Genomic DNA, 25,153 nt, shown 5'->3' on the forward strand with positions numbered 1-25,153 from the left:
AGATGGGAGATAGATACCCAGGGAAACTGAGTAACTCGAGAGCCACCACCTTAAATACCATTTTCGGGCAAAAGAAAGATTTTGGGGGAGAGGAGTTAGGGAAGGTTACTACAGGTCCCAACAAGGGTAAGGTTTGTTTTGTAGGTTAAGGGGGCTGCCTTAGTCATTGAAAAGATTCTCTTGCTATTTAGTCAAACTTCTCTTTGAGGTACAGAGAGAGAGAGACTTATAAATGGAGATTTCCTTTATTAATGTAGATTTCCTTTACAAAAGGGTAAATTCTACTCTTTCAAGGATTTCCCCCAAACCTGCTGTTTTTCAAAGCAATCAACTCAAAATAAGCCTTATGCCCAAGAGATGTATTTTGGGGTAACATATTCTTTTAAAATCAAATCAGTTTTCTATCTCTATGTAACAAAATGTAACCTGTGCAATCTGATCAATTCTCTTCATCCCCTCCCCAGAATTCTTTTCTTCTCTCTTAATCTTCCCTACCATTTTAATCCTTCCTTTCCTAAACCATTGCTCCTCCTTTAGGCCTTCAGGACCCATAGTCCTCTCTTTCTCTCCATCCCACCCTTTCTGACAATGAAGCATTACGTGTGTTAAAAAGAAAGACAGGCCCACCATGGTCTCACTTTTGCTGGGCCAATCTCCAAACCGGGCTTAATACCTAGCCTACCTGTAGTCTCCACGTCTCCCAGAAATGTAGTCAGCCAGGAATTTTCTGGTCAGCGTAAATAGATAATGTCACCTATGGCCTCTCCATCCCTAAAGGAAAGTGGGGTAATCCATCCGATGAGACCCTACCCTTGCCTCCCCTCACACGCAAACGTAGCATCGGAATGTTAATGGCAGGATCCTTTAGGATACTCATTAGCTGCATCCATGCCACACGCTTGATACACTGATAAATGTAACCTTTGTACACAAACGTCTTGCTGCAGAGAACATATTTAAGATGTCTCCAAAGGAAGGGGCTTTGGAGCAGTTTATCAGAGCACACTGATGGGCTTCTCTCTGGCCCCGAGCCGCAGAGTATGAATAAACTCTTAAATGTAACAGTTGCGTTGATTTCAGGTGCCAAGGGTGTCCTTTGAGGTTAAACCTTTCATATTTGTGTGCTTTCCCACAAACTCAATGTAATTTCTTTAGTTTTAGTCAACAAGTATTCATTCTTTTTCTCAAACCCCCGCAATGCTTACAAGTGTCTTGCATCTAATCACATGATCTGGGGGAAAAACTTATCAAATCCCTACTCAATCCCCTCGTCACTGGGTTTCCCTTTTCCCTCTTAACTGCTCTTACCCCACAGCAAGTGGATCTACAAAGCGCTTCCCAGACTTTGCCGTGCAGGGCGCGGGGCCGCTTCCGGCCGCGCGGGTCCCCGAGGGCGCCCGGGGATTCCGATGGGCGCGGGCCCGGCGGGAGGGTGGCCTCGGGGGGCCGGGCCCACAGGGAGGCGCGGGCGCCGTCTGCTCGCGCAGGTTCCGGAGCGGGCTCGGCGCGGCTGGCGGCGGCCGCCGAGGGACCGGCCGCCACGGGGCGCCTGCCACGTCAGGGCAACTTCACAAAACCCGGCGAGGGCGGGTGACGCAGGCGGGCGGCTGCGGCGGGGCTGCACGGCGGCCGGGCGAGGAGGCTGAGCGGCAGCCGCGCGCCCGGTTCAGCGACGCCCCGGCCCTCGGGAGGCGGGGGAGCGGAGGAGGAGGCCCGCGCCCGCCCCGCGCGCAGCCCGGGCCCCGACTGGGCGGCGGCCGGGGCCAATCGGCTCGAGCCGCGCTCACACCCGGGCAGCGGCGGCGCGGAAGGGAGGCGGCGGCGGGCCGCGCAGCCGGGGCCGGGCCAGCGACCGGCCATGGAGACCCGCTACAACCTGAAGAGTCCGGGTGAGCGGGGCGGGACCCGGGAGCGGCGCCGGCAGGGTGGGCCGCGAGGGCCGAGTGACTGGGCTCGGGGGCCCCGAGCTTCGGTGTCCCCGCGTCCGCCGCCGCTCGCGGCGCCACTCCCGGTTTTGCGCTGTACGCGAGACCGCCGCCTGCCGGGGCGGTGCAGGCCGCAGGGTGGGACGGCCGGGGACGCCGATCCTGGGAGCTGGCTCGCCGCGAGCAGCGCCGGACGCCACCCTCCGTCTGCGCGGCCTCGGAGGGCTGGGCCACAGGCCCATCCCTAAGAGCAGGTGTACAGGTGATTGATGTCCGTGGGTAACAGTTAACAGCCCCTTGCCGCTTCAGCCCCCTGCAGAGCCTCGTTACCCCTGCGTCGTCGCTGCCACTGGACTTTATTCGCTGTTTAACTCTCCCGCATTTTCTGGTTGCATAGATATTCTATTTGCGGCATTTGGGGCGAATCGAATTACAGACATAAAGGAAATATTCTGCACCAAACTAATTAAATAAAGAGCTAAGAAAACTAGTTAGATGAGCCGTGTACTTTAGAGAGAGCCATGATTTTTGCCATACAGACTAATGTGTGTCTCTATTCAGTCACAGAGATTTCTCTTACTGTATTTAATGCCCCTCCTTCATTCACAGAAGCAGCCCAAACAATCCTGATCTTAAATTCATTCACAGAAGCAGCCCAAACAATCCTTGTCTTAAATTCTTTCCTGGTACATTATAAAGATGCAAGAGAAGTTAACCAGTTTTCTCATATTAAGGCAGGCTTGAAGTGAATCCCAGGGGTCTGTAAATGGTATTCCTTCTAGCAGTACCTTGATAAATTTGTTAGGAGGGAGAAACTCCACAGTTCAGCTTTAAATGATAATCCTAAGATATTAGTGATGGTTTAATCAAAAGTGCTTCTCATTTTTTCATTCCAAAAAAGCAGCTTCTCAGCAGGAATCAGCAAGATTAGCATCCTTATGGAGAGAATTGACATAGTGAATCTTTGATTTTTTTTTAATACTTATGAATATTCTTAGATTCCAGAAAAGCCTGAGGATATTGAGAGAACTGAGCTTTGTTAACTTGAATGCTGTCAGGCTAAGAAATGCCCCTACGTGACCAAGTGTGTATGTAGAATGGGTCATAACATTTTCCAGGGCACAGACTCCAGTAAGTCTATGGATCTCTAAGAAAGAAATTTATACAATTCAATTTCAGTGGGTTCACGATCCCCCCTCCCCACTCTAGCCCATCTCTTGAGAATGCCAGGAAAAAAATAAAGATCAAAGAGAAAGAGGGAAAGTAAACCTTAATTTTAAGGTTAGAGGTTAGAATGTTTGAATTGTTTAGATTGTGGTAGATTTAAATAAAACTATGTGGGTGAAAAGTGACCCTCTGGTCACATGGTACCAAGTTCCTGAGGACAGTGAGGGATTTAGTGGAATGTCCAGCGAGTAATGCCAGTGTGAGTAATAGTGCAGTTTGGAATGGAGAACTGGTGGGTCAAAGAGAACACTGCTCAGTTTTGATAGGTTATCGTACCTGAGATTACACTAAGTGTTTAAAATTCTCTGGAATTTTGTACATTTTCAAAGTATATGACCTATTCGTAGCTGTCTGAGCTTTGGCGGACATGCTTCAAGCTGTGTAATAAATTGCTTCTCCTTTTTGGTTTCCTTTCTTCAAAGGTGGTGAAAGGTGGTGTTGCTATGCTAAAAAAGAGATGTCTTAAAAATCTTTTTTTGTTCTGTGGATCATTTGGAGTTCATGGAAAGGAGAATTAGAGGAGATACAGGACTTAATGAAAATTGGAGGGGGCAGAGTACAAATGCTTCTTTGTTTTCTTAATCGTGTGATAATTTTAGAGTAATTCAAATGTGAAAGGAAGTGAAAATCACTGCAGGATGTAAGAGATGTAACCCTTTTTCTCTCTGTCTGATGTGGCACTGTCTTAGAGGTATGAATGGGACAAATAAGTAAAGACAATACAGACAACTGGTAAGGGCCAGCGTGCTAGCATGTGGATAGTAAATTTGTTCGTTTTGTAAGTGGGAAAACTTAATTCTGTGTGGTTTTTCTGGAATGGAGTTGTGGGCAGAGCTCTGTGTGGGGCCACCTCATAAGCCTCTGACCAGTAGTCTGTCAGTAGTTGCCTCTGGATCAGGCCCCCTAATCCCTTTTTGGGTCTGCTCTGGCTAGGCATGTAGGATCTCGTAGTACAAAGGAGGGGACCCGTTTGTAAAGAACCTCCTGTGGCAGCTTTCCTCAGAAGGGGCCTGTGGCCTGTTGAGTGGGGAGGCCAGTGGAGGCACTCACCACCTCTGCCGGAAGCCCAAGGGTTACCCTGTCCATGCCCTTGGTGTCGACTCTACCTTCATGTTAATCGTTCTCAAGCTGTAACGTCCAATTCTGACCTTTCTACTAGGCTGTAGATATTAGAACTTGTGATTTTAACGTCTTCATCCAGATTTCCCACAGACTGAAAAAAATCTCTACAAGGTTTTAAGACCAAACTAATCAGCTTCCTCTCTTCCCCTAAATTTGCACTTCACATAGTATTCCTTATCCCAGGGATTGACAGCAGCTAGGCACCGGTAGGAGTCGTCTTTGATCTCTGGGTCTACTCCTTTACTCCACCCCCTGCCCTGAAATACACACACACACACACACACACACACACACACACACACACACACACACACACACACACACACACACACACACGTACGCGCATTCTACTGACGGTCACAGTACACACAGACACACATCTACCTAATCATTCACTGTTGTCACCAGATCAAGTCAAACAAAACAAAAAGTGACTGAATCACTCCTCAAATTGAAAAACGTTCAGTAGCTTTTTGATAGCTGTGAATAAGGTTCAAAGTAAACTGTTTAGCTTGAGATACAGGGCTCCTGATGCTTTCATCTTTGCCTTCCTCACCAGCCTCATCTACCACACCTGTGCTCCCCAGCATTTTCACCATCTGTCCATTTTTCCTGAGTGCCTCTCTGGATGGAGCAGCTCTTACGTATATTCCTTGGTTCCTGTTGGAGCCTCTGCTTGTAATGCCTTCTCTTTAATGCATCTGAAACTCCTATTAATTCTTTGAATTTCTTTAGGTTTCAGCCTTTTCCAGCTCCCCTAGGCAGACTGTTGTGGTCCCTGTATTCGTACATATGTGGGCAATGTTTGTAATGTTTTCATGTCTTTGTCTCTCACAATGAGCTTTTTGAAGGCAAGAAGCAGGTCTTGGTCATTCTTCTATCTCCATCACTCAAACATTCTTTTAATCATTGTTCAGTGGATACTTTGCAGGCTCTTTCTAGGCAAAAACGTTAGTCCTTAAACATTTGTGTAAGTTCCTTCACTATGGGAGCAGGAAGAGGCATTTGGGGAGCATGACATGATTCACGTCCTCAATATACCCGTCTCCTGCATTTACCCATGCCTTGGAGATTGATGATGCCCAGCTACTTGCTTTCCAAGAGACATAGATGCTTGAGAGACAGTGACCTGTAGAAGATGCCTTCACTTGGAGCTTTGTCTTCAAACCCCAGGGTAAGCCCAGTGAGCTAGCCCGGGCATGTGAAGAATGCTACTGCCTAGGCCTGTGGAGCCTAGAACTTGGATCTAGAGTGATCAGGTGGCCTCCATAAAAAGGAAGAACAAGCCAAGCATGAGGTGCTCTCCACCCCTCTTCTCAGGCACATTCTATCTCAGCAGGGTAGAGAGTTCCATTGAATAACCTTGCAAAAAGATAAGAGAGAAGCTGATGAGAGAAAGTTTTCTCTCTAGCTATGTATGTGATAGCACAAGGAGTACCAGGAGTGGCAGACTGCTCTAGCCCTAATGCCAGGCAGTGCTTTGAAACTTGACTGTTTCATATTAGTGATATTTCTCCTTGGGAGCCAGGGAGCCATGCTGTGAGGCCAGCTACTTATGCACAAGGCCTGGTTTTGACCAGGGAGCCATTGAGAGGGCCTTATATCCCAGTTCATTTCTGACCTTCACATTTTGTGATTCGAGGACGAGGGATGGGTGAAAAGGAAAAGGAATTATGTGAAGAAATTATTGACTCCCATTTGACAGGAGTTAACATTGAGGCACAATAAAATTAAATGACTTGTTCAAGAATTTAGAGCTACAAAACGTCAGAATCAGAAGTTCAGTGCAGTTCTAATACAGAGTCCATGTTCTTTTCACTAGGCATTTAAATCTAATATATGTTTTTTCAGAAAAAAATAGATTATGAAAACACTGATCTTCTCTTTGGCTACGTGGCTTTAGCTCTCACATGGAATGTACCTGTGTAGCCTGTGAACCAATAAAATCAACATGTTGAGTTGTTGAGCCAATGATTGTTCCTTTAAATACATTATTACAGCAATTCTGACCCTTTCATACGTCTCTCAAAATATCCAGGTATTATTGGGTGTTTATGTTCTTCTCTCCTATTGAATTGAGCTGAGTAAGGAAGAGGCAGAGAAAATGTGATAAGGGTATGAAATAACATAAAATATGACTTTTTCAACTTAATCATTTCAGCCAGCTAATGAGGAATGAAGGAAAAACAGTCTCCTTGGCATCTTTGACTGCTGGCAGCAGCCAAACTAATTAACTTCGTAACAGCTTCCATGGTTTTACTTATATCCAATAATATTAATTTAAAAGAATGATTGTTTATATGGCTTTAAACCAGAGGTTTTCAATTCTTGTTCCATGGGCCTCTTACATAGAATATGCAGAAAGGTGTAAGTAGCCTGAAAGCCCTTCCATGCTCGCCTTTTCAACCATGTTCAGCTCTCAGACCTGTTTTACATGTAGAGGTTCTTATTAAACCTTTTTTTGAACATAGGATTTTATCTTATTTTCGTATAGGTTTGAAAACCATTGCCTTTAATCAGATTTTTTTGAAAGAGATTTGTTGGGGGCAGATAGTAAAATTCAGTTCCACTAATGTTTGAGTGCTTACTATCTGTTAAGTCCCGAGGAGAATGCAGTGAAGTAGATTGTTTATCAGGGGAGAAAGGTGTTAAGAATTACAACTGAGATGAACTTTGTAAAAGATAAAATATAAGTTGCTATGAGGGGTTAGAGAAGGGAATTCAACCTAGTCTCTGAGTCAGTGGCTTCCAAACCTGACTGACCATTAGAATAACTTGGAGAACGTTTCTGGTCTCCTCCTCATTTGGGACTCCTCATCTGTCCAGATGGGGATTTTTAGTCCTCCTCTGAGGGTAGACAAAGGAAGGTGTCAGAGAGGCCTTCCTGAGGACGTTCCTTAAGGCCCAGTGGAAGCGAGTCTAGATGAGGAGGTGGGGGACCAGGGCAGGAGCAGTGCTGCAGTACTGTAAGCCGAGGAATGTGGTAAATGCTGTATCAGGAATGTGTACACATTGAGACACACTCTCTCCTCAAGTTCTAGACTCTAGGCGTTGTTCAATTCTTTGATTACCCCCACCTCTATAAGCTCCTTGGTAACCGAAATGATATTTTATTTTGGTTGTAGCTATAGCATCTAGTAAGAACTCAATAAATATTTGATGATCAAGTGAACAAAGACCCCACCTACAGGGGCCTAATTTAGAGTGGGAAATGAAAAAGAATATTAATAATTATGGAATAGGACAGTGACTTAACTTTCTTTTTCATCTTAGGACCCCTTGATTAGAATGCAATTTTGTGCCGAAGTCCTGCTACATATGCTACATACTGAACTGTTTGGTTTTATATTCGTGGGAGTTACTTCTCTGTTAACCTCTTTCCCCATAACATTCCAACCTGTGCCTCCACACGTTTTGTCTCCTCTGCCTGTTCATGCGCTCCTGTGTCTTTCTTTCAGATGTCAGTATCTGGTTCCTTTTCTCTTGTCTGCTCCCAGGTTAAGTGCCCACCTGGTACATACCTCTCTTAATGGCGTGTATTGAACTACATCAGTTGATTTTCAAGCAGAGTTTTGAGGAGCCTTGGGCTATCTGGCTTTTCCCTGGTTTTTCTACCCTATACTAGTATCCTGACATTTTTTAGCCCCTAAAGCTTGGGATGAAGGCAGCGGGAAGAGCCAATAGGGAAGGAAAGATGTTGCAGGTAAAGATGGGGTGGTAGATTGTGACAGGCTGTCATTAACAGTCATTTATCATGGAAATAGAAGCTGTGCCATCAACTGAAAGAGGTGGAAGAGAAAAGGATGAGAAGTGAGTAAATAGGTGTGAAATAGTCTTGGTGTGCTGGTTGGAGAAAGTGGGCCGGTGGGCTGGCTAGAGAAATAGGGGAAGTTTGAGTGGGGTTGTACTCCATTGATGATTGTTGATAGTAACTTAAATGGCGTGAATGTGTCTACCTCTGTGACTTTTAACTCCCTTCTGTAATCCTCAGCTGTTTGAGTATAGACACCAAATAAGAAGATGACTGGATTCGGTCAGCTAGGATTGAATTTTATTAGGGGAGTATGAAAGAGGAACTCCTAAGAGCCAAACATGTCGGATAAAGAAGGAAATGAATATAGGTATAGGTGCAGTACAAAAGGTTGTGAGGTCATAGATTGGAGGTTTTTATTAAGATGAAGATCACTTCAAAAAGAAATCATTTAGGGCTATGGAGATAGTGACCTCTGGGGACAGTCCCATTAAATTAATGCAAGATACTGGGTGATAAGTCCCAAGAAGTTGAAGACACAGGAAGTTTACTGTTCATGAGTATGAATCCCAGCGGTACATTTTGTTAATATAGACACTTCAACAAGGTAGAGTTGGACTGCCTGTGTTGGAATCCCAGCTCAGTCATTTTCTAGCTATGTGACCTTGGACAAATTATGTAATTTTTCCCTGTCTTGTTTGTCTGGAAAATGGGGGTTAAAAACAGTACCTTTCTCATTCCATTGTTTTGAGGGTTACATGAGTTAATGTCTGAGTGCTACCACATAGGAAGTATATAGAAGTGCTTAATAAAAAAAGTGTCTTGATGAGACTTCCTTATGTATTTAATTTGATATATAACTCCTCTATTGCCTAGCTACCGTTTATTTCCCCCCAATTAATACTATTATTCCACAATTAAACCTTTACCGTATACTCAGTTGAACTTCTCTTCTACACATTTTTTTGTTGAAATAGGAACTCTTTTCATTAAGTTTGTAAATGTATGCTAGTCACTTGGAAAAGTATGTTTTAAATGTCTCTGTCTTACACATTTTATTTTAGCTGTTAAACGTTTAATGAAAGAAGCAGCAGAATTGAAAGATCCAACAGACCATTACCATGCACAGCCTTTAGAGGTTAGTTCCTGTCTCCATCTTCTACACATGGGTTTTAATACTTTAATATTTTGAATTCCTAAAATTGTTTTTTCATTGCTTGGATCATTACAGGTGTGTCTGATGTGGTTTATTGATAGATTGATAGAGTTTATTCCCTGTGTTGCCTGAGTATGTCATTAGCCACACTCTGAATCAGACATTTTAGAAGAACTCGAGTCTCCATAAAGTGAGTCTCAGATGCCAAATTGTTTTAGGTCTCGAGTATGAGGGAGGGAGGGGAAGTGGAAAGAACCCCAGAACCTTTATAGTTTGAAAGAGCTAACCCTTTGAGGGGCCTTTGCAGCTGGTCTGGACTTTTTGCATAAGCATCTCTGCCTCTCTTCATTCTTCACATCTGTAAAAGGAGGGTATTTAAAAGTACTCAGTCTGGTTTCCATGATAATAGAAAAAAATGTAATATATGTGCAAGTATTTTGCAAACTGTAAAGTACTTGGTAACTGCAAGATGATGTTGATAGCATAGGTATTAAAATAACCATTTTTAATAAGCCCTTAGGCATCTGTGAGGGATAATTTTTAAAAGTTTATTAAAATAATCAAATTTATAGTAATTATTTGATTATATAATAATTATCACTAGTTAGTATTTAAGGATTAATTTCCAGCTTAATTAAATATGTAATCTTAAATAAGTGCATAACAATGATCAGATTTTTAAAATGTACTTGTTTAAAAAAGATTTTAACTCTATAGGACACGAAAGCTAGATTAAATAGCTTTATTAATAACTTTTATGCTTAAAACACTTTGTGCATCAGAAACTTCTAGCAGTAATGTAAAACATTTAATTTTCCTTATCCAAGAATATTTCTAATACTCATTGATTAAAACAATCATAAGATAATGACTCTTAATGTTATTGATTCCTTTCTTACTGTTTTTATTCAGGATAACCTTTTTGAATGGCACTTCACAGTTAGAGGGCCCCCAGATTCTGATTTTGATGGAGGGGTTTATCATGGACGAATAGTACTGCCACCAGAATACCCCATGAAACCACCAAGCATTATTCTCCTAACAGTAAGAATTCTAGGCTTTTCTTTTTTTCTTCTTGGAGGGGCCTATGGATTTTATTTTATTTTTTATTAAAGTATCATTGATATACAATCTTAATGAAGGTTTCATATGAACAACATTGTAGTTTCAACATTCACCCATATTATCAAGTCTTCACCCCTCATTGCAGCCACTATCTGTCAGTGTAGTAAGATGCTATAGAATTCTAGGCTTTTTAAAATGCTTATGGTTTAACTCTTCATGGTGGCTGCAAAGTGTAGTCAGAATATTTGTTTTCATTAAGAAATAAAGTGGAACATTATTATAATTTTGCCTTTGGGGACCAGGCCTTGGTACTACAGTGTTTTTCCCCCCAAAATAATTCCTTGGAATTATTGATGCTGATGAACACATCATTGCCATTGCATGATTGTTAGGATTCAATGAATTAATGTATGCAGAGTGTAGGCACAGTGTCCGGCACATAGCAAGTACTCGGTGAAAAGTAGTGAATGTTTTATACCTCTTACATGCCTTTCAACTTCTGACCTTTCTTACACTGTTCCTCAGCTTCTGCGTTTTTACATAAAGCTCTTAGTGTAAGATCTGACAGTCCTCAGTAAATTTTAGCTATATTGTTGCTATTTAGATCTTAGAATTTCTCTGTCTTCATATGTTTTATCTCCATGTGAAGGAAAACTATTGATCAAATTTTATCTTTCCTGGGTTGTTTTTCCATGAGTAAATTCCTCTCTTAACTGTTAAGCTTCCTTGCCTTTATTTCTTGAATTTATGTCTGTTTAACATATCCCCTGGCCTTGAGTAAAGCAAAAAAAACTGCACAGAAACGTTTCTGTATCTCTGCTACCACTTTAAACTGTGTCCTATTTCTCTTAGATAACCTCCCAGGCTTCCTTGCTCAAGGTTAGCTTGTTGCGGCCTGGTTTCCACACACAGCAGCCTGGGGAAGCATGCTCATTGCACCAGTCTCAGAGACCGGTTTGAGAAATGCCCCTGCCTCTTCTTAGTCTTAATCCTATTTCATCTAGTTAAACATCTGACACACATGGGGAGCAAATGGTGAAAAAGAAAGGTTGCAGTTGTGTTAGGTGTCACTTAGTTGCCTGACCGTGGGGAGAGCCGGTGGTCTAGGGGTCAGGCTGGTGCGTGAGGAAATGCGTCCATGTGCTCTGGGCAGCAGCTGTTCAGCTACAGAAATGCTTCGGTGTTATGGCCATGCTTAGCATACTGGCTGAGAAACAGCGCTGCCCTCCTGATTTTTAACCTTTGTTCTTTCTGGTTAACATCCTCTCTTTTGAAAAGTCTTCCACACAACTTTCATTCAACAAATATTTATTAAGCACATGTCATGCACCCTGTGGGTATGGCAGAGAATAAGTCAAATCTCTGCCCTTGGGGAGCTTACATTCTTCATGCCTCTTCTTCTTCACTGTTCCCTTCTACAAGTATGGATATTCCACAGGCTCAGACTTCCGCTCTTCTGTTTCTTTCAAATGGCTTCAGTGATTACCTCTGTGAAGTCAGGTACCAAAATTGCCAATCTTCTGCCATCAGTGTGTAGTACATTTCTACCTGCATGGTGGACATCATCGAGATATAGAATCATGCCCAACAAAACTGTAATCGTTATCTCTAGTCTTCCTGCCCCCTGGTCTTGAGAACTTGTATCATTCTTCTGGAAGTCACTGCCGTCTCAGAGCCTTCCTCACCCTTGTCTAGTTAGGTGGTGCCTAGTCCTTAGCTTTCATCCTAGCCTCTGCATAGCTTCTCTTTGAGATCCCTCACTGAGCCTCGCACCATACTAGCCACAGAGGAGGACATCAGCACATCTTTATGTGTCATTTATTTAGCTTCCAGTTGTGCAACTCAGTTTCAAAAAGGTGCTACATCTAAAAACACCTTATATTATACATTATTCAGGATCCAAAAAATATGTGTGGGGTGTCTGTAAGAGGACAGAAACCTGTGTCCCTTTGGAGATTACATTCTTCTAAAATTACCTTTAAAAGTTATTTATATATAACATACTATTATAAAACATTAAGCACATACATATGTAATATTTAAATGCCTCTTTATTCCTCAGGCTAATGGACGATTTGAAGTAGGCAAGAAAATCTGCTTGAGCATCTCAGGGCATCATCCTGAGACTTGGCAGCCTTCCTGGAGTAGTGAGTATTAATTTACAGTGAATGTAAATCTTATATAACCTCACTCAATTCACAATTGTAAAGTGTAATACTCTCTTGAGGCTAAAGCTGTTTCATATAAATAATTTAATATTATTAAATAAATAATGCAAATTGCTTTTCCTAGATTTTTGCCACCATTTTAATACATCCACCCTACTTGTACCTCTTCAGTGAAAGCCTGAGTCTTTTTTTCTTTTTCCAGAGTGAACAACCCAATTCCTCTTATAAGCAACTTAGATTGATATTTACGTTTTATTTCAGTAAGAACAGCGTTACTAGCCATCATTGGGTTTATGCCAACAAAAGGAGAGGGAGCCATAGGTTCTCTAGATTACACACCCGAGGAAAGAAGAGCGCTCGCCAAAAAGTAAGTTTTGCATTTCATTCTTTGTTAAGATCCAGAGACTCTTCTGGATAATGGCTATTAGAAGACAGGCCTTGTCTCTTTGTGAGTTACTTTGGCTACATGATCTGGTCTTAGTTTTGCTATTTTAGAAATTCATTGTATCAGTTTACCCAGGGGTGACCAGATTTCATTCTACCTAGTTTTAGAAAGTAGTTGATAATCATCAGCCTACAGTCAGGGGTATATTCTCCTAGAAAACAGTACTGGTCATTTGTCTCCACCTGAACAGTATTTCAGATGGAAAAGAACCAAAGCAATTATTGGTATGTAGTTTTCTAGAAGATTGAAAGCTCCTTGAGGGCAGGAAGGGAATCCATTTTATCCATCTTTGTATCTACATTATCTGGCTCATAGCAAATGCTCAATAAATGATCTGGAATAAAGCAAAGATTTTCTTTATCAGTTGTGATTTCCTGGTAGTATTGCCTTCTCGGTTTCTTTCAGGGGCATTCTGTCTGTATAGTCCAGATTAGTCATTAGATTCTAAGTAGCCTCTCCTCTCCGTAGTGCTAAGACCTAATTCTTGATTTTGATAATTTTTCCTGTTCTGGACTCTGCTGCCTACCACCCTTCAGACATTTTATGTTAATAAAATTATAGTGTATCTTATCTAAGCCCAGCCCAGAATGGACCCCCCACAGATGCTTATTAAATCAAATAGATTTTAGTATCTGAAAGATTTGTTAAAACTCTCTGGTTTGATCAACATCTTTTCTTTTTAAATCTTATTCCAAGTTCTAGGGGTATATCTTACTTGAAGCTACTAGTCACAAATTTTAACAAGTATTTTGAATACATAGCATTTGTTTTTATTTGCATTTTGATGTTAGCTTTCTTTCTTGATACTTTTATCTAGTTCATTTCCTGTACAAGGTTAAAAAAAAGAATTTTTTTTTGTTCTCAGTATATATATTCTAGGTTCTTAGTATATGATAGAGGCTTTTTAAAAACTTCATGTTTTTGCGTTCATCCATGGTAGCATACTATCCTTGTGGATAAATGAATATATTCAAAATAAACATTAAGTTTCATCTGACTTCTCAGTTAAAAGTGGACATATTTCAAAGCAAATAATTTGGATGCAACTGATTTTCAAAAATATATGGACAACATATGCTGCTTTTGGTGAAACAAAAAATACTCAACAAAACTAAATTAATGCTTTTACATATATTTTATTTTCAAGAAGTTATTTATTAAATTTAAATAGCATGTTTTTTAAGATCTAAGGCTTTTATTACGTTAAACTAGAACTACGATAAAATAATTTCTTAGAAAGAATTTCAGCAATGTTACAATACATATTTCTATATATTACACATTTTTACTTCTAGTTATGCAAATCCCTAGCACTCTTTTGAGCATTAAGGTACTTTTGGCTGTTTCTGGAGTACAAAGTAGAAAAATGAAAACATAGAAAAACAAATAAATCTTAGGAAATAGCCTAGTTGACAGACTTATCTTGAGTCTCTACTTAATATAATGAGTGATAAATTTCATAGTTTCTGGATTTTCAATGAGTTTTCCATCTTTCAAGTTGTACTGCTATTTCGATGAATAAGATTTGTTATTTTTATTTTTTATTATTTGTTATCCTGGAAATACCTGTAAATTCTATTTTTAATTGTCTTCTTTTATGTATATTTCTACTAAAGATAATTCAAGTTTTATAATTGACTTTTTTATACAAGCTTAAAATAGACTGTATGATCTTGAGGGCATTGTAGTTTGACAATTTACATACTTTGTCATATACATTTAAAGCTTATTTTTATTTAGATATTGGAAAAAGATCAATCTAAGCCCTGGACATTTTTTTAATTTTAGATTTTTTTAAAAATTGAGATATAATCAACATAGTGTTTGTCTTTTAAAAAAAAATACCAGCCTAACTTCTGTATTTGTCTCAGAACTTCAATTATTGCCATAATTGTCAAATTTACATATAGGTGTATGTGATATGGAATTATCCAGTGTTCTTTTTAAAAAAATGTCATCAGTATGTGAGTGTCTTGAATTAACAAGTATTCACTTACACGCAAATTCAATTCAATTAAGTATTTGATATATTCCCATCAAAAAAAATTATTTCCTACCAGATCACAAGATTTCTGTTGTGAGGGATGTGGCTCCACCATGAAGGACATCCTGTTGCCTTTAAAATCTGGAAGCGACTCAAGCCAGGCTGACCAAGAAGCCAAGGAACTGGCTAGACAAATCAGTTTTAAGGTATTCTAAATTCATAAATTCTAATTATGTAGTCTTTTTGTTTACTGCCAAATTCTGGATAGAAGGTAAAGCAATATAGTTCTATTGGAAAAGGTTTATACAAATAAGTTTTTCTTATTACAGAACTAATAGTACACATTCACAAAGACATGTAGCATGTGGTTAAAAACTTGAACTCTGGCGTACAATGCCAGGCTCAGCTCTCAGCTTGCTGCGTATTAGTGCTCGGACATCAGACAGAATGTCATTAACGACTCTGTGCCTTCTTCTCATCTGTTAATAAAAAAATGTCACTTATCTTGTAGGATTCTTATGAGGATTAAGTTAATATTTAAATGTATTGTATTCAGAACTGTCCCTGGTACTTAATAAATTTTAGCTATTACAGAAAATGTAGATGAGCACTAAGAAGAAACTAACAATCATGCATAATCCCATCCCACAGAAATACTGCAATTCGTATTTTGGTATATCCCCTTCATGTCCTTTTTTCCACATGTATTTCACCTAAACAGAACTACCTCTGGAATTCAGCCCCACTAGGAACTGCCCGCCGGGCGGCTGCGGGCTCCCCCGGGGCCTGTGCGGCCGGCCTGCCCTTCCCCTTCCAGTTCTTGGGAGAAGTCTTCCCTTCTGTTTGGTCTGACGCCTGGAACAACAGTGCTTAATAGAAAAGAGTTGGTTATTTTCTTTCTCCTGAGGATCCCTATTGTACTTAAAATTATTCTCTGAAAGTCTTTGGGCCAGGTGGGTTTTGTAGATCAGAATTTCAGATTTTAGGAAATATCAAGCATATACTGTATGTTAATACCCAGAGTGGGATTTGGGGCAGCACCTCATAATCAAATCTATTACTATTTCCTCTGCAAACCTGGAAGAATTTACACTAATGTAGGATAAAAACTGTAATGTGGGATAAAAGCCTGTCATGTCAGACACTGCCTGAAAATCCCAGAAAGCTGGGTTTTAGAGGTTCGTTGGAATTGTGGACTGTGAACCGTGAGCGTTAGTTCTCCTCCCCCCGAGAAGCAGCTCCTGGAGAGCAGGTGTGTCTGTGCATCTTCCGGGAACACCTCACACAGCGTCGGACACCAGTGTTGAATGCTTGACTGCTGTTAGTTGATATTAAAGTAGCAATTAAAATAAATCCATGAGAGGATTTTTTAGGTTGTGAGTTATTTTGTACATTCTTCTTGTAACTGCTCTTGGGTGTATCTTTTTTATAGGCAGAAGTCAATTCATCTGGAAAGACTATTGCTGAGTCAGACTTCAACCACTCTTTTTCAATAAATGATTTACAGGATGATATACCTACAACATTCCAGGGTGCTACAGCCAGTACATCGGTATGGCCCTTGCCTTTTACATGTATCTTTTATATCATTATCATTGTTTTCAATAGAAGGGGGAGATCTCTAGATGATGTCTGATTATTTTCCTTCTCCTAGCGGTTGGATTCTAGTCTAGCTGTTCCTCTAATGAATTATATTATCCTAAGCAAATTATTCATATGTTCTGGGCCTTCTTTTCTGTTAAACGGGCTGGACTAAATAGTTTTTAGGTCCTATTGTCCCTCTAGAATTCGGTGATTTCTCTAAAAAGTTAGTTTCATTATAGTGCTAGACTCTGAATAAAACAAAATATACATACATTAGCCACTTTCCGAATAGACACTCTGTATTTGGCAGGTTGATTAAGCTATTTTAAGGCACTGACTTAAAGGCCTGGAACCAAAGATTTGCCTTAAATCTGCTGTTAGTAGAAGCCACTTGTCACACATGCTCTCAAAATTTATATTTAAGTCATTCAGAACTAAATTTAAAATTCAGTTCCTGAGTCACACTGGCCACATTTCAAGTTATCCATAGCCACATGTGACTAGTGGTACCATATTGGACAGCACAGATATTGAACATTGTCATTATTTCAAAACGTTCTCTATAAACACCCTGCCATGTACATAGTAAGTGTCCAATAAATGTTTATTAAGTAAAAGATTAAATGAATGCTGTGGGTCTTGTTAGTTGTGCCCTGATATTTTGTCTAACTACTGGTGGACCTAGGTCATCAGAGAGACTGAATAAGAAAATGTAACTGGATTATTGCCAAATAATAAGGATTTTAGGAAAAAACATTGACTTACTTTATATAAAAGATGGAACTGTCTTTGGGTAACATGCTGTATGGTTGCGTAGCCATATCTTCCCCCCCATCCAGTTTATAGAGGATTTTAAAAGGTCAAGAAAATTAAAATAGAAGCTGAGCAAATACAGATTTGCCTTTTACCTAAGAATAACTACTATAAAGTGGGACTAAATAGTCCTGAGTGGTTCTCCTATTCAGAGAGGGAGATGGGCAGAGGGAAGCAGGTTGGAGGAAGTCAAGAGAGAGTATATAGGTGGGGGATGAGGGTTAAATTCGTTTTGAGGTAATCCCCATGTAATTGCAGAGGGATGTAATGAATAATCACTGTAGGTTTTAGATTGAAATACTAAAAAAAAATCTTATTACTTTTCACTTTTAGACTTCACAAATAGTTTTTAAAAAGAACCATTCTATTATGGAGAGGAGTGTGATGAACTTTTTCCACCCATAAGGATGCTCTCCTAATGCTTGTGATGTATTTAAATCTGTCTCTAGTTTATTTTAAATCTATGTCAGGTCCCCCTGTTGTATATTCCAGTTGTAACTTATTTTATAATTAATTATTCTCTATCTCACTACCCCAAATGTTAAGTTCCTTGAGGATCAAGCCTCTCTACTGTACTGTGTCCTTAGGGCCTGGCATAGTGCCTTGTATACAGTAGCTGTCAATACATGTTTGTTGATTGAATAAATGAATTTAGAGTTGGCACTTTTAAAACATACTAGGAATACAGGTAAAGAAATAAAAAAGAGTAAATTAAATAGTACAAACAATAATATTATTACTGTTGTATTTTGATTTTAAAGTACATTCTGATTTTAAAGTATGTAAAACTTCATGAACCCTAGAATTCTTTTCATTTTTTCTAGAATTCTTTTTTATAGGCACAGGTAATGGATTGACATCAATTCTTGTTAAAACAATGACAAGCAAAAATTGTCTACAATTGCAAGTTAAGCTTTTAATTACATTTACATGTAAATTATCTCAGTGTGATTATATAATTTGAACACTGTGGAAGTAACTGAAACCTGGTTTTGGCTGGGGGAGGCATGCAAGTGTAACATAAATATAAATTTACTAAAATGTTATACATCAAATCCCAGATAAGCTATATTTTTTTAGCCTTGAGGGGGTGAGAGATTGCCCAAAATCTAAATACTGCAGATAACATCAGACCATCTGGTAACTTTTGATGTAGATTCTTTAGTTATGTAGATATGGGAAAAATACTGATAGTACTTTTATGTTCTTCCAGTCTGTCAGATTTTTTTCCTCTTCCCAGGGATTGAGATTCTGAATAAGCCATTCCATTTTGTATTAAAAAGCAAACAGAAAACTCCCTCACAGGTGCTTGTTACTAGATTATTATAGAAAAACTGATATGTATTACAAGGGATTTATCTGTGATTGAGATTAGTCTCTTTTTTTAATTATTTTTATTTTGATATTGTTAATGTACAATTACTTGAACAACATTATGGTTACTAGACTTCCCCCATTATCAAGTCCCCCCCCACATACCCCATTACAGTAACTGTCCATCAGTGTAATAAGATGCTATAGAATCATTACTTGTCTTCCCTGTATATACTGCCTTTCCCTGAGGTTAGTCTTTTTAATATTTAAATTAGATTTAATTAAAATTAAATACAAATGTCACATACTTCCATCTTCTTAGAAATGGTTGCTTTGTCTTAATTAAGGAAATGGAAACTATGATGACATAAATCTTTGTTCTGTGATATGTGTGTTTGGACAAGTTAAGGCAAACAGCAAAGATTTAGAATTTCTACCACCAAATCTATAGCATTTTGAAAATGTTAGTGAATTTGATTCTCCGTCTGGAATTTCAGTATGAACTACCAAAATTTAGTGCAATTGTCCTTCGACTCCAAATAATCTAGGTTCCACCGAGTCTTTGCCCTTGGGGTCATTATAGTTTTCTCTTGATGTGGTTGTTTTAAATAGGAAAATTCTTAGAAATTTATAGTATCATAGCACTAGGTTGTAGCTAGTAATAATACCATTCAAAAGGCATCTCAAATACATGAGCCTAATTAAAGCATATCTATATAAATATTTCCATTAAGTGCATTTACTAAAATATCTGAAGTCAGTGTTTTAAGGGATTGTTGTTCTAAATACATTAATGATACTGATAAAGGTCTGAAAACCTGTCCTAAGACATTTTTTTTAACCTAAATATAGTGTCTCCAACTAGTAACAATATTAATAATAACTAGCATTTAATAAGCAGTTGTATATCTTAAGCATGTTCTATCATTATCCCAATGTTTAATCCTCACTACTACGGAAATGATGTTGCCCTCACCTGTACAGATGACTTAGGTTAACTTGCATAGAGTCTCACATCTGCAAAGCAGCCTAGTAATGATGAGACTCCGTTTTAGTTACATGGCAGGTTAGTGTTCTTCCCTCAAATCTGTGGGAAAAATAACATGTTCAGAACAAAAGCTTTAAGTCAGTCTCTTGTGTTAGTTTCTGGATTGATAGCACCATCATGTTTTTTATTTTCCTTAAGGACCCATTTTCCTGTAAGCCTTGAGTACTTTTGCTCACTTTTATTTTCTTGGCTGAGTAGTTGGAAGAATGAGAGATTTCAAATGGAGTGTTTTGTATTGGCTGCTATAACTCATTTCATCTCAATGAATATTAGGTCGTTATATGATGCCTGTTACAAAGGAAGAAAGATCTCATAAAATGCTGCAGCATTGTTGTGTATCTGCTCTTTTCAATTAGCACATTGCTTCTGGGAGTCCTGGTGTATGAAGCCCAAGTTCATGCAACTCTAATTCAGTATCAGTGCTAACTTTAATTTTTAACTGAAATAGTTAAAAATATTATAGTTCCTTTCTACCTCTATTACAGGTCACTCACTACATTTGAGTGCTTCCAAAGAATAGTTTTAAGTACTCAGATTTTTTGTACATTTTAATGTTGAAATGAATGTCATACTGAAAATGTAATTTCTTCTGCAGGTAACTTATACCAGCAATTTTCCCCCTAAGGTTTATAGCTATTGCCAAGAAAAAGCCCATCCTATAATCTTTTTAAAAAACATATTTGAAATACATTATTTAATACCTTTTTTTCTAAATACTGACATTTTCTCTAGTGGAAAGTATTTTAAATGTTTTTTATTTACTCAGTTTTTCAAGTTATTCTGAATAAAAGATGCATTCTTATTTTTTTGAAAAAAATGTATATTGGCACTAATATAGTCAGTATAAAGTTCTCAGTAAAAGAATTAAAGGCCATTGGGTTATTAGAGGTAGAGTTAAGGCATCTATATAAATAAAAAGGAATTCATACTTTATAGAATTTTCTTGTCAGTAAACCCCATTTAGATTTTGAATCACTTGGTACCACAGTTTGGTTATACTTGACGAAGCAGGCATTGAAAGGACAGAAAACAGTTGACATCCAGTGCTTTGTGGGGCAATTAATACACCAAATAGAGGATACACTGAATCTCCCACAACTACCTCCAAATTTTTCTCAGTGCATAACCGGATAACTCTTGACAACGTCAAGTAAAAAAGTTCATGCTTACCATACATAAAGAACGCAGTTCAAGCACACAGTAAAGGGTTCTTCTAGACTTGTGTTCAGTTCAGTTGATAGGAGTTGTGAGAAAGCCTGCTCTGAAAACCACAACTAATTTTTACAACAACATTGCTATGAAGAATGCACAATTTGAAATTATTTCTTAGGCTCTGTGATTGGTGGTGGAAGCATGATGATGTAGTAAGATAATATTGAAAGAAACCTGGGTCATGAAAGGCACACTGTTGAGAGTTGCCTTTTTTGCCATTTATCATGGCAAATGTTCAAGCAGAAAATAGAAATCAAACTGCCTCACCCACTGGCTCTCCTGAAAGAAGGGTGGGGCCCAGATGCCCAGCAGGTACTGCTGGGGTTGCAGCTCAGGAAGAGCACAAAGCCACATGTGGACAATGTGGGTAAACTGTGTCCTTGTCTTGTGGCTGCTGAGTTCCTCCTCCACCTGGTGAGTACTTAGAGTAAGTTGTGTTGCTGGCTTACTCACGAGGGTCATTCAGGTAATTCTTGGTAGTTTTGCCCTGGGTCATATTTAGTGCTTTGAGATTCTGCATACTTTTGAATAGATAACGGGTATTATACAAGTTTTCTTGGCCAATTTTAAGCACAATTTCTAAAAACTTCCTAGTATGGAGTCCAGAACCCCTCGGCAGCCTCCCTTCAACAACCTGCCCAACCTGCAGTTAAGAATACCTCCATGAGCCCTCGACAACGCCGGGCGCAGCAGCAGAGTCAAAGAAGGTCGTCTGCTTCACCAGATGTAAGCCAGGGCCAGCAGCCAAGAGGCCACCACACTGATCACGGTGGATCTGCCGTACTGATTGTCATCTTGACTTTGGCATTGGCCGCTCTTATATTCCGGCGAATATATCTGGCCAATGAGTACATATTTGACTTTGAATTATAATATTGTTTTGTGTCTTAAGAGCTGTGACTCAACTGCTTCATTAAACATTCTGCATTGGGTATAATCTAAGAATTGTTTACAAAAAGATTATTTTCTACTTACCCTTCATTCCTTTTTTGATCCTTATAACTTCAGTATAAATATAACTAGACATTCAGACTTGTCCTGCTTAGTTTAAGAGACTGGAAGTTGAAGTCCCTTGTCCCACCCAATGACCTGTTCTACAGGGATAGAGTTTACTGTTGTTTCTCATGCCTTGACTTTTCTTTATGTAAATTTGTGATACTCTTCTGTATAGCCCTTAGACATTTTGGATAAAAGATGGTGTTTTAAGCTCCAGTGAGTATTACTAGTTACTCAATGCCAGTTATTGAGTACTCTGTTTCTGTAGAATGAAATAGGGATATGAGTTGAAAAGGGAAAATAAAACCCGTCAAATAACTTTCTTAAAATATCATTCAAGAAACATACTGGGATTGCCCATTCTATAACTTTGTGTTGTAAACAGTCTTCAGTGAAAGTAGCTGTTTCATTCAAACATCTGTGAGGAAATGAGATTATATCTTTGTTATTGGATGTTACTTGACTAGAGAATAATGCATTGTAACCACTTTGTTATGCTGTTATCCCTTCAGTATACATACAAGATTCACAAAGGAAGAAAACAATCCTCCATCGATCTTTGTTTAAGGGAGGAAAGGTCCAGTCCAAACCAATTCTTGATTTTCTTCCAGTAGTTAAGTGGGAGAATCTTAAGATTTTAATGTTTGCTCTGCTCTGAATTGTCTATTTTGAGATGTATTATAAGCCTAGCTTTGTAATCAGTACAAATTTAATTATTTCAGGAATATGCATAATGTTGATATACTTCATGTACCATTTTAATAGAAAAGCTCAGGGCCTAAGTAACAGTGAAAGAAATTAGAAAAACCCCTACTTAGAATTGCCCACCTAATCAAAGCCCAAGAAATAATTTTCAGTGCAAAATCAATATATAACTTAATGCTAGTCAGCTTTACAGACTCTTAGTAGATAATTTCATCATCAGAATGCCTGCCGAGAACATATAATCACAGGTAAACATTGCCTTCAGCATATTTAGCTGCAGCATTAAGGGCATTATTGAGAGTATTATTAATGAAAATATACTTTTTAAATGCAGGCAGTCCCCAGTTTTCAAATATGTTATGCTGTAAAAGTGCATTTGTGTTAATTTTTTTTTGTAACTCAATGTTATAAGTGTTTTAGGTTTTAGACAAGTCCGCAGAAGTTAGTCCATAATGAATCTTGAATACTTTGGGGGATAGTATTCATAAAGTCCTTATATGGTTTTAGCTAACTGAAATTATGGGCAAGATAGAAACAATTTGTAAAATGATTTTAAAAGCAAATTCAATTTTTACTCTTGCTATTGGCCTTTGGTTCTATTAATTCAGACACAATTTCTGTTTTCATCTTAGAGCCAGTTCTTTTATGTCTGCATTTAAAATAAGAACCTAATTGTGTACCATTATATAATACAGAGTTGTATACTTAACTTTAATAAATAAGCATTTTAAAAGTATTTACAGATTGTTTCTGTTGTATCTACAGCTGAAGTTGGGTCTAAAAAGCCCAAGGACTTTATGAAGACCTCATATGTCAGGGAAATTGTAGGTTACCATTTTATAACTTTATTGCCATGAGAAAGTACATTCTGAAGTCTTGGTTTGGAACACGAGATTTTAGAAATACTGGTTCACTGGTCTGTGGTGTCCTGGCAAGAGGTCACTGACCCCTCTGGGAAGACCAGGCAGTGTTATCACCTGAGAAGAAAGAAGTCCCTGTGCTGTCGACCTGTGTGAGATTAATCATGTGCTACGAACAGTCTTCCCTCTGTTCCTCTCAGTCAGACTTGAGTCAACCTCTGGATTTATATGATTTTGTTGCATGGTTCCATGGGGTGTTAACCTGTACTTTAAAACTGATAAAGCCAAGCAGATTTTGCATTATGCAGATCTTTCTCTGTCTCATTTGCCTCTCTTCCCGCAGCCATCAGCTGACAGGCCTCCTCGGTTGTCCTGGGTTTTTTAGCCCCTGATACGCGTATCTGAAAGTGGCATCCTTTTTTGCTCCTCTTTCAGCTTACATGCTACCTAAAAATCCTTGTCAACCTGACCTCCATTGTGGACTTAATAAGCAAAACTGATCTTTGGGGCCATTCTTTCTCAACCCTCACCTGAAGAGCTTCATCAGAAAACTATCTTTAAAGCCCTATTTAACCCCTTAAATACAGCATAAGGCCAAAACAGATGTCTGATCTGGTAGATGAAGGTTTTGGACTCCTTCCCTCAATCCTTAGATTTTGGTGACTTGTGGCTTTTTTCTTGACCAACCTAGCCCATGACTACATTTCAAAGTATTGAAATAGCGTGCTTGAAAACATACCTATTTCATCTGTAACTGTTCAGGCCAATGCAGCCTTTCCAACTGTATGTATTGTGGGGCTTTTATGTAGCACTTTACATTTTCATGCTGCTTATTGTTTATTCTACTGAAATAAATGAATTTCATCAAAATTCTCAATTACTTTTTTAAAAAAACCTTTCAAAATTGTTTATTACTTTGATTATGGAAATATAAAATTTCCCATTTCAAGAGAATAAGAAGTCTTTATTATTTCTGGCTATGAATACATTTTCTGGTATCTTGAGACCTCCTATTTTTGTAATCCAGTCAGTGAATAAGCAAACCTCACACATATGGACTTAACTTGAGCCAAAACCTAGGCTGAATTACTGAAAAGCCTGTATTGTTTTATTACTTGCAAGTAAGTATATGTGAAGTAAATGCATTTACAGGGGCCTGACTTAACAAAGAATAAGGGCACATTAAAGTGTGTACCATTAAAGCCTTTGTGGGAGGCTGCACATTGCTCACACGCTGTTTGGAACACCTCTGACAGTTGCCTTGAGAACTGGTTTGAGCTGCTCAATAAAACCAGTGACTTTATTCATACCTTGCTTTGACCAAAGGTTGTATTCTCTGTGTCATTCAGTCTTACCTCCTGCCCATCCTACTTCCTTGGATATTCTCTCACATCTTTCCACTTCTCTTCATGCTCACTGCCACTTTACCAATTAGTCATCACCTCCTCTGATCTAGTGCAGTAACCTCCACCAAGTGTCCAGTCTTGCCCCATTCATCACATTGAAGCCGGAGTTGTCTTCAGTGCACAGATCTGACCCCATCTCTCCCAGTGTCCCCTTAATGTGGGACAAAAGGCTGTGTGTGACTACAAGTTCCACCTAGCTTTCTGGCCTAACTTCACTGCTTACATATGCTGGGTCCTTTCCACAACTCTAATCTTGAGCCACAGGGCCCAGTCCCCTCCCCTGAGAGAATTGAACAAATGTTAAAGTTTCATACCACATACAAAAATTAAACTCAAAATAGATTTAAGACCTTAATATAAGAGCAAAAACTA

General features: G+C 39.0%; 1 protein-coding gene across 1 annotated transcript; it reads left to right on the top strand.

The window, feature by feature from the left end:
• The first annotated feature begins 1,720 nt into the window (after positions 1–1,720).
• On the top strand, positions 1,721–24,245 carry UBE2J1 (ubiquitin conjugating enzyme E2 J1). Its single transcript, XM_073220984.1, has 8 exons — positions 1,721–1,889; positions 9,090–9,163; positions 10,094–10,225; positions 12,309–12,393; positions 12,676–12,781; positions 14,920–15,049; positions 16,276–16,395; positions 21,409–24,245. Exons 1-8 carry the CDS (start codon positions 1,859–1,861, stop codon positions 21,685–21,687), a joined length of 957 nt encoding a protein of 318 aa, XP_073077085.1. The 5' UTR covers positions 1,721–1,858; the 3' UTR covers positions 21,688–24,245.
• The last annotated feature ends 908 nt before the right edge of the window (positions 24,246–25,153 follow it).

This window comes from Manis javanica, chromosome 13 (genome assembly GCF_040802235.1).
Source record: "Manis javanica isolate MJ-LG chromosome 13, MJ_LKY, whole genome shotgun sequence".
Lineage (NCBI taxonomy): Eukaryota > Metazoa > Chordata > Mammalia > Pholidota > Manidae > Manis > Manis javanica.

Bases quoted from the DNA above. Each gene is read 5' to 3' on its own strand.
- UBE2J1 (XM_073220984.1), top strand. From the start codon at position 1,859: ATGGAGACCCGCTACAACCTGAAGAGTCCGG. The intron at 9,164-10,093 runs GTTAGTTCCTGT...GTTTTTATTCAG, and splicing joins ACCATGCACAGCCTTTAGAG to GATAACCTTTTTGAATGGCA. The intron at 16,396-21,408 runs GTATGGCCCTTG...AAAACTTCCTAG, and splicing joins GTGCTACAGCCAGTACATCG to TATGGAGTCCAGAACCCCTC.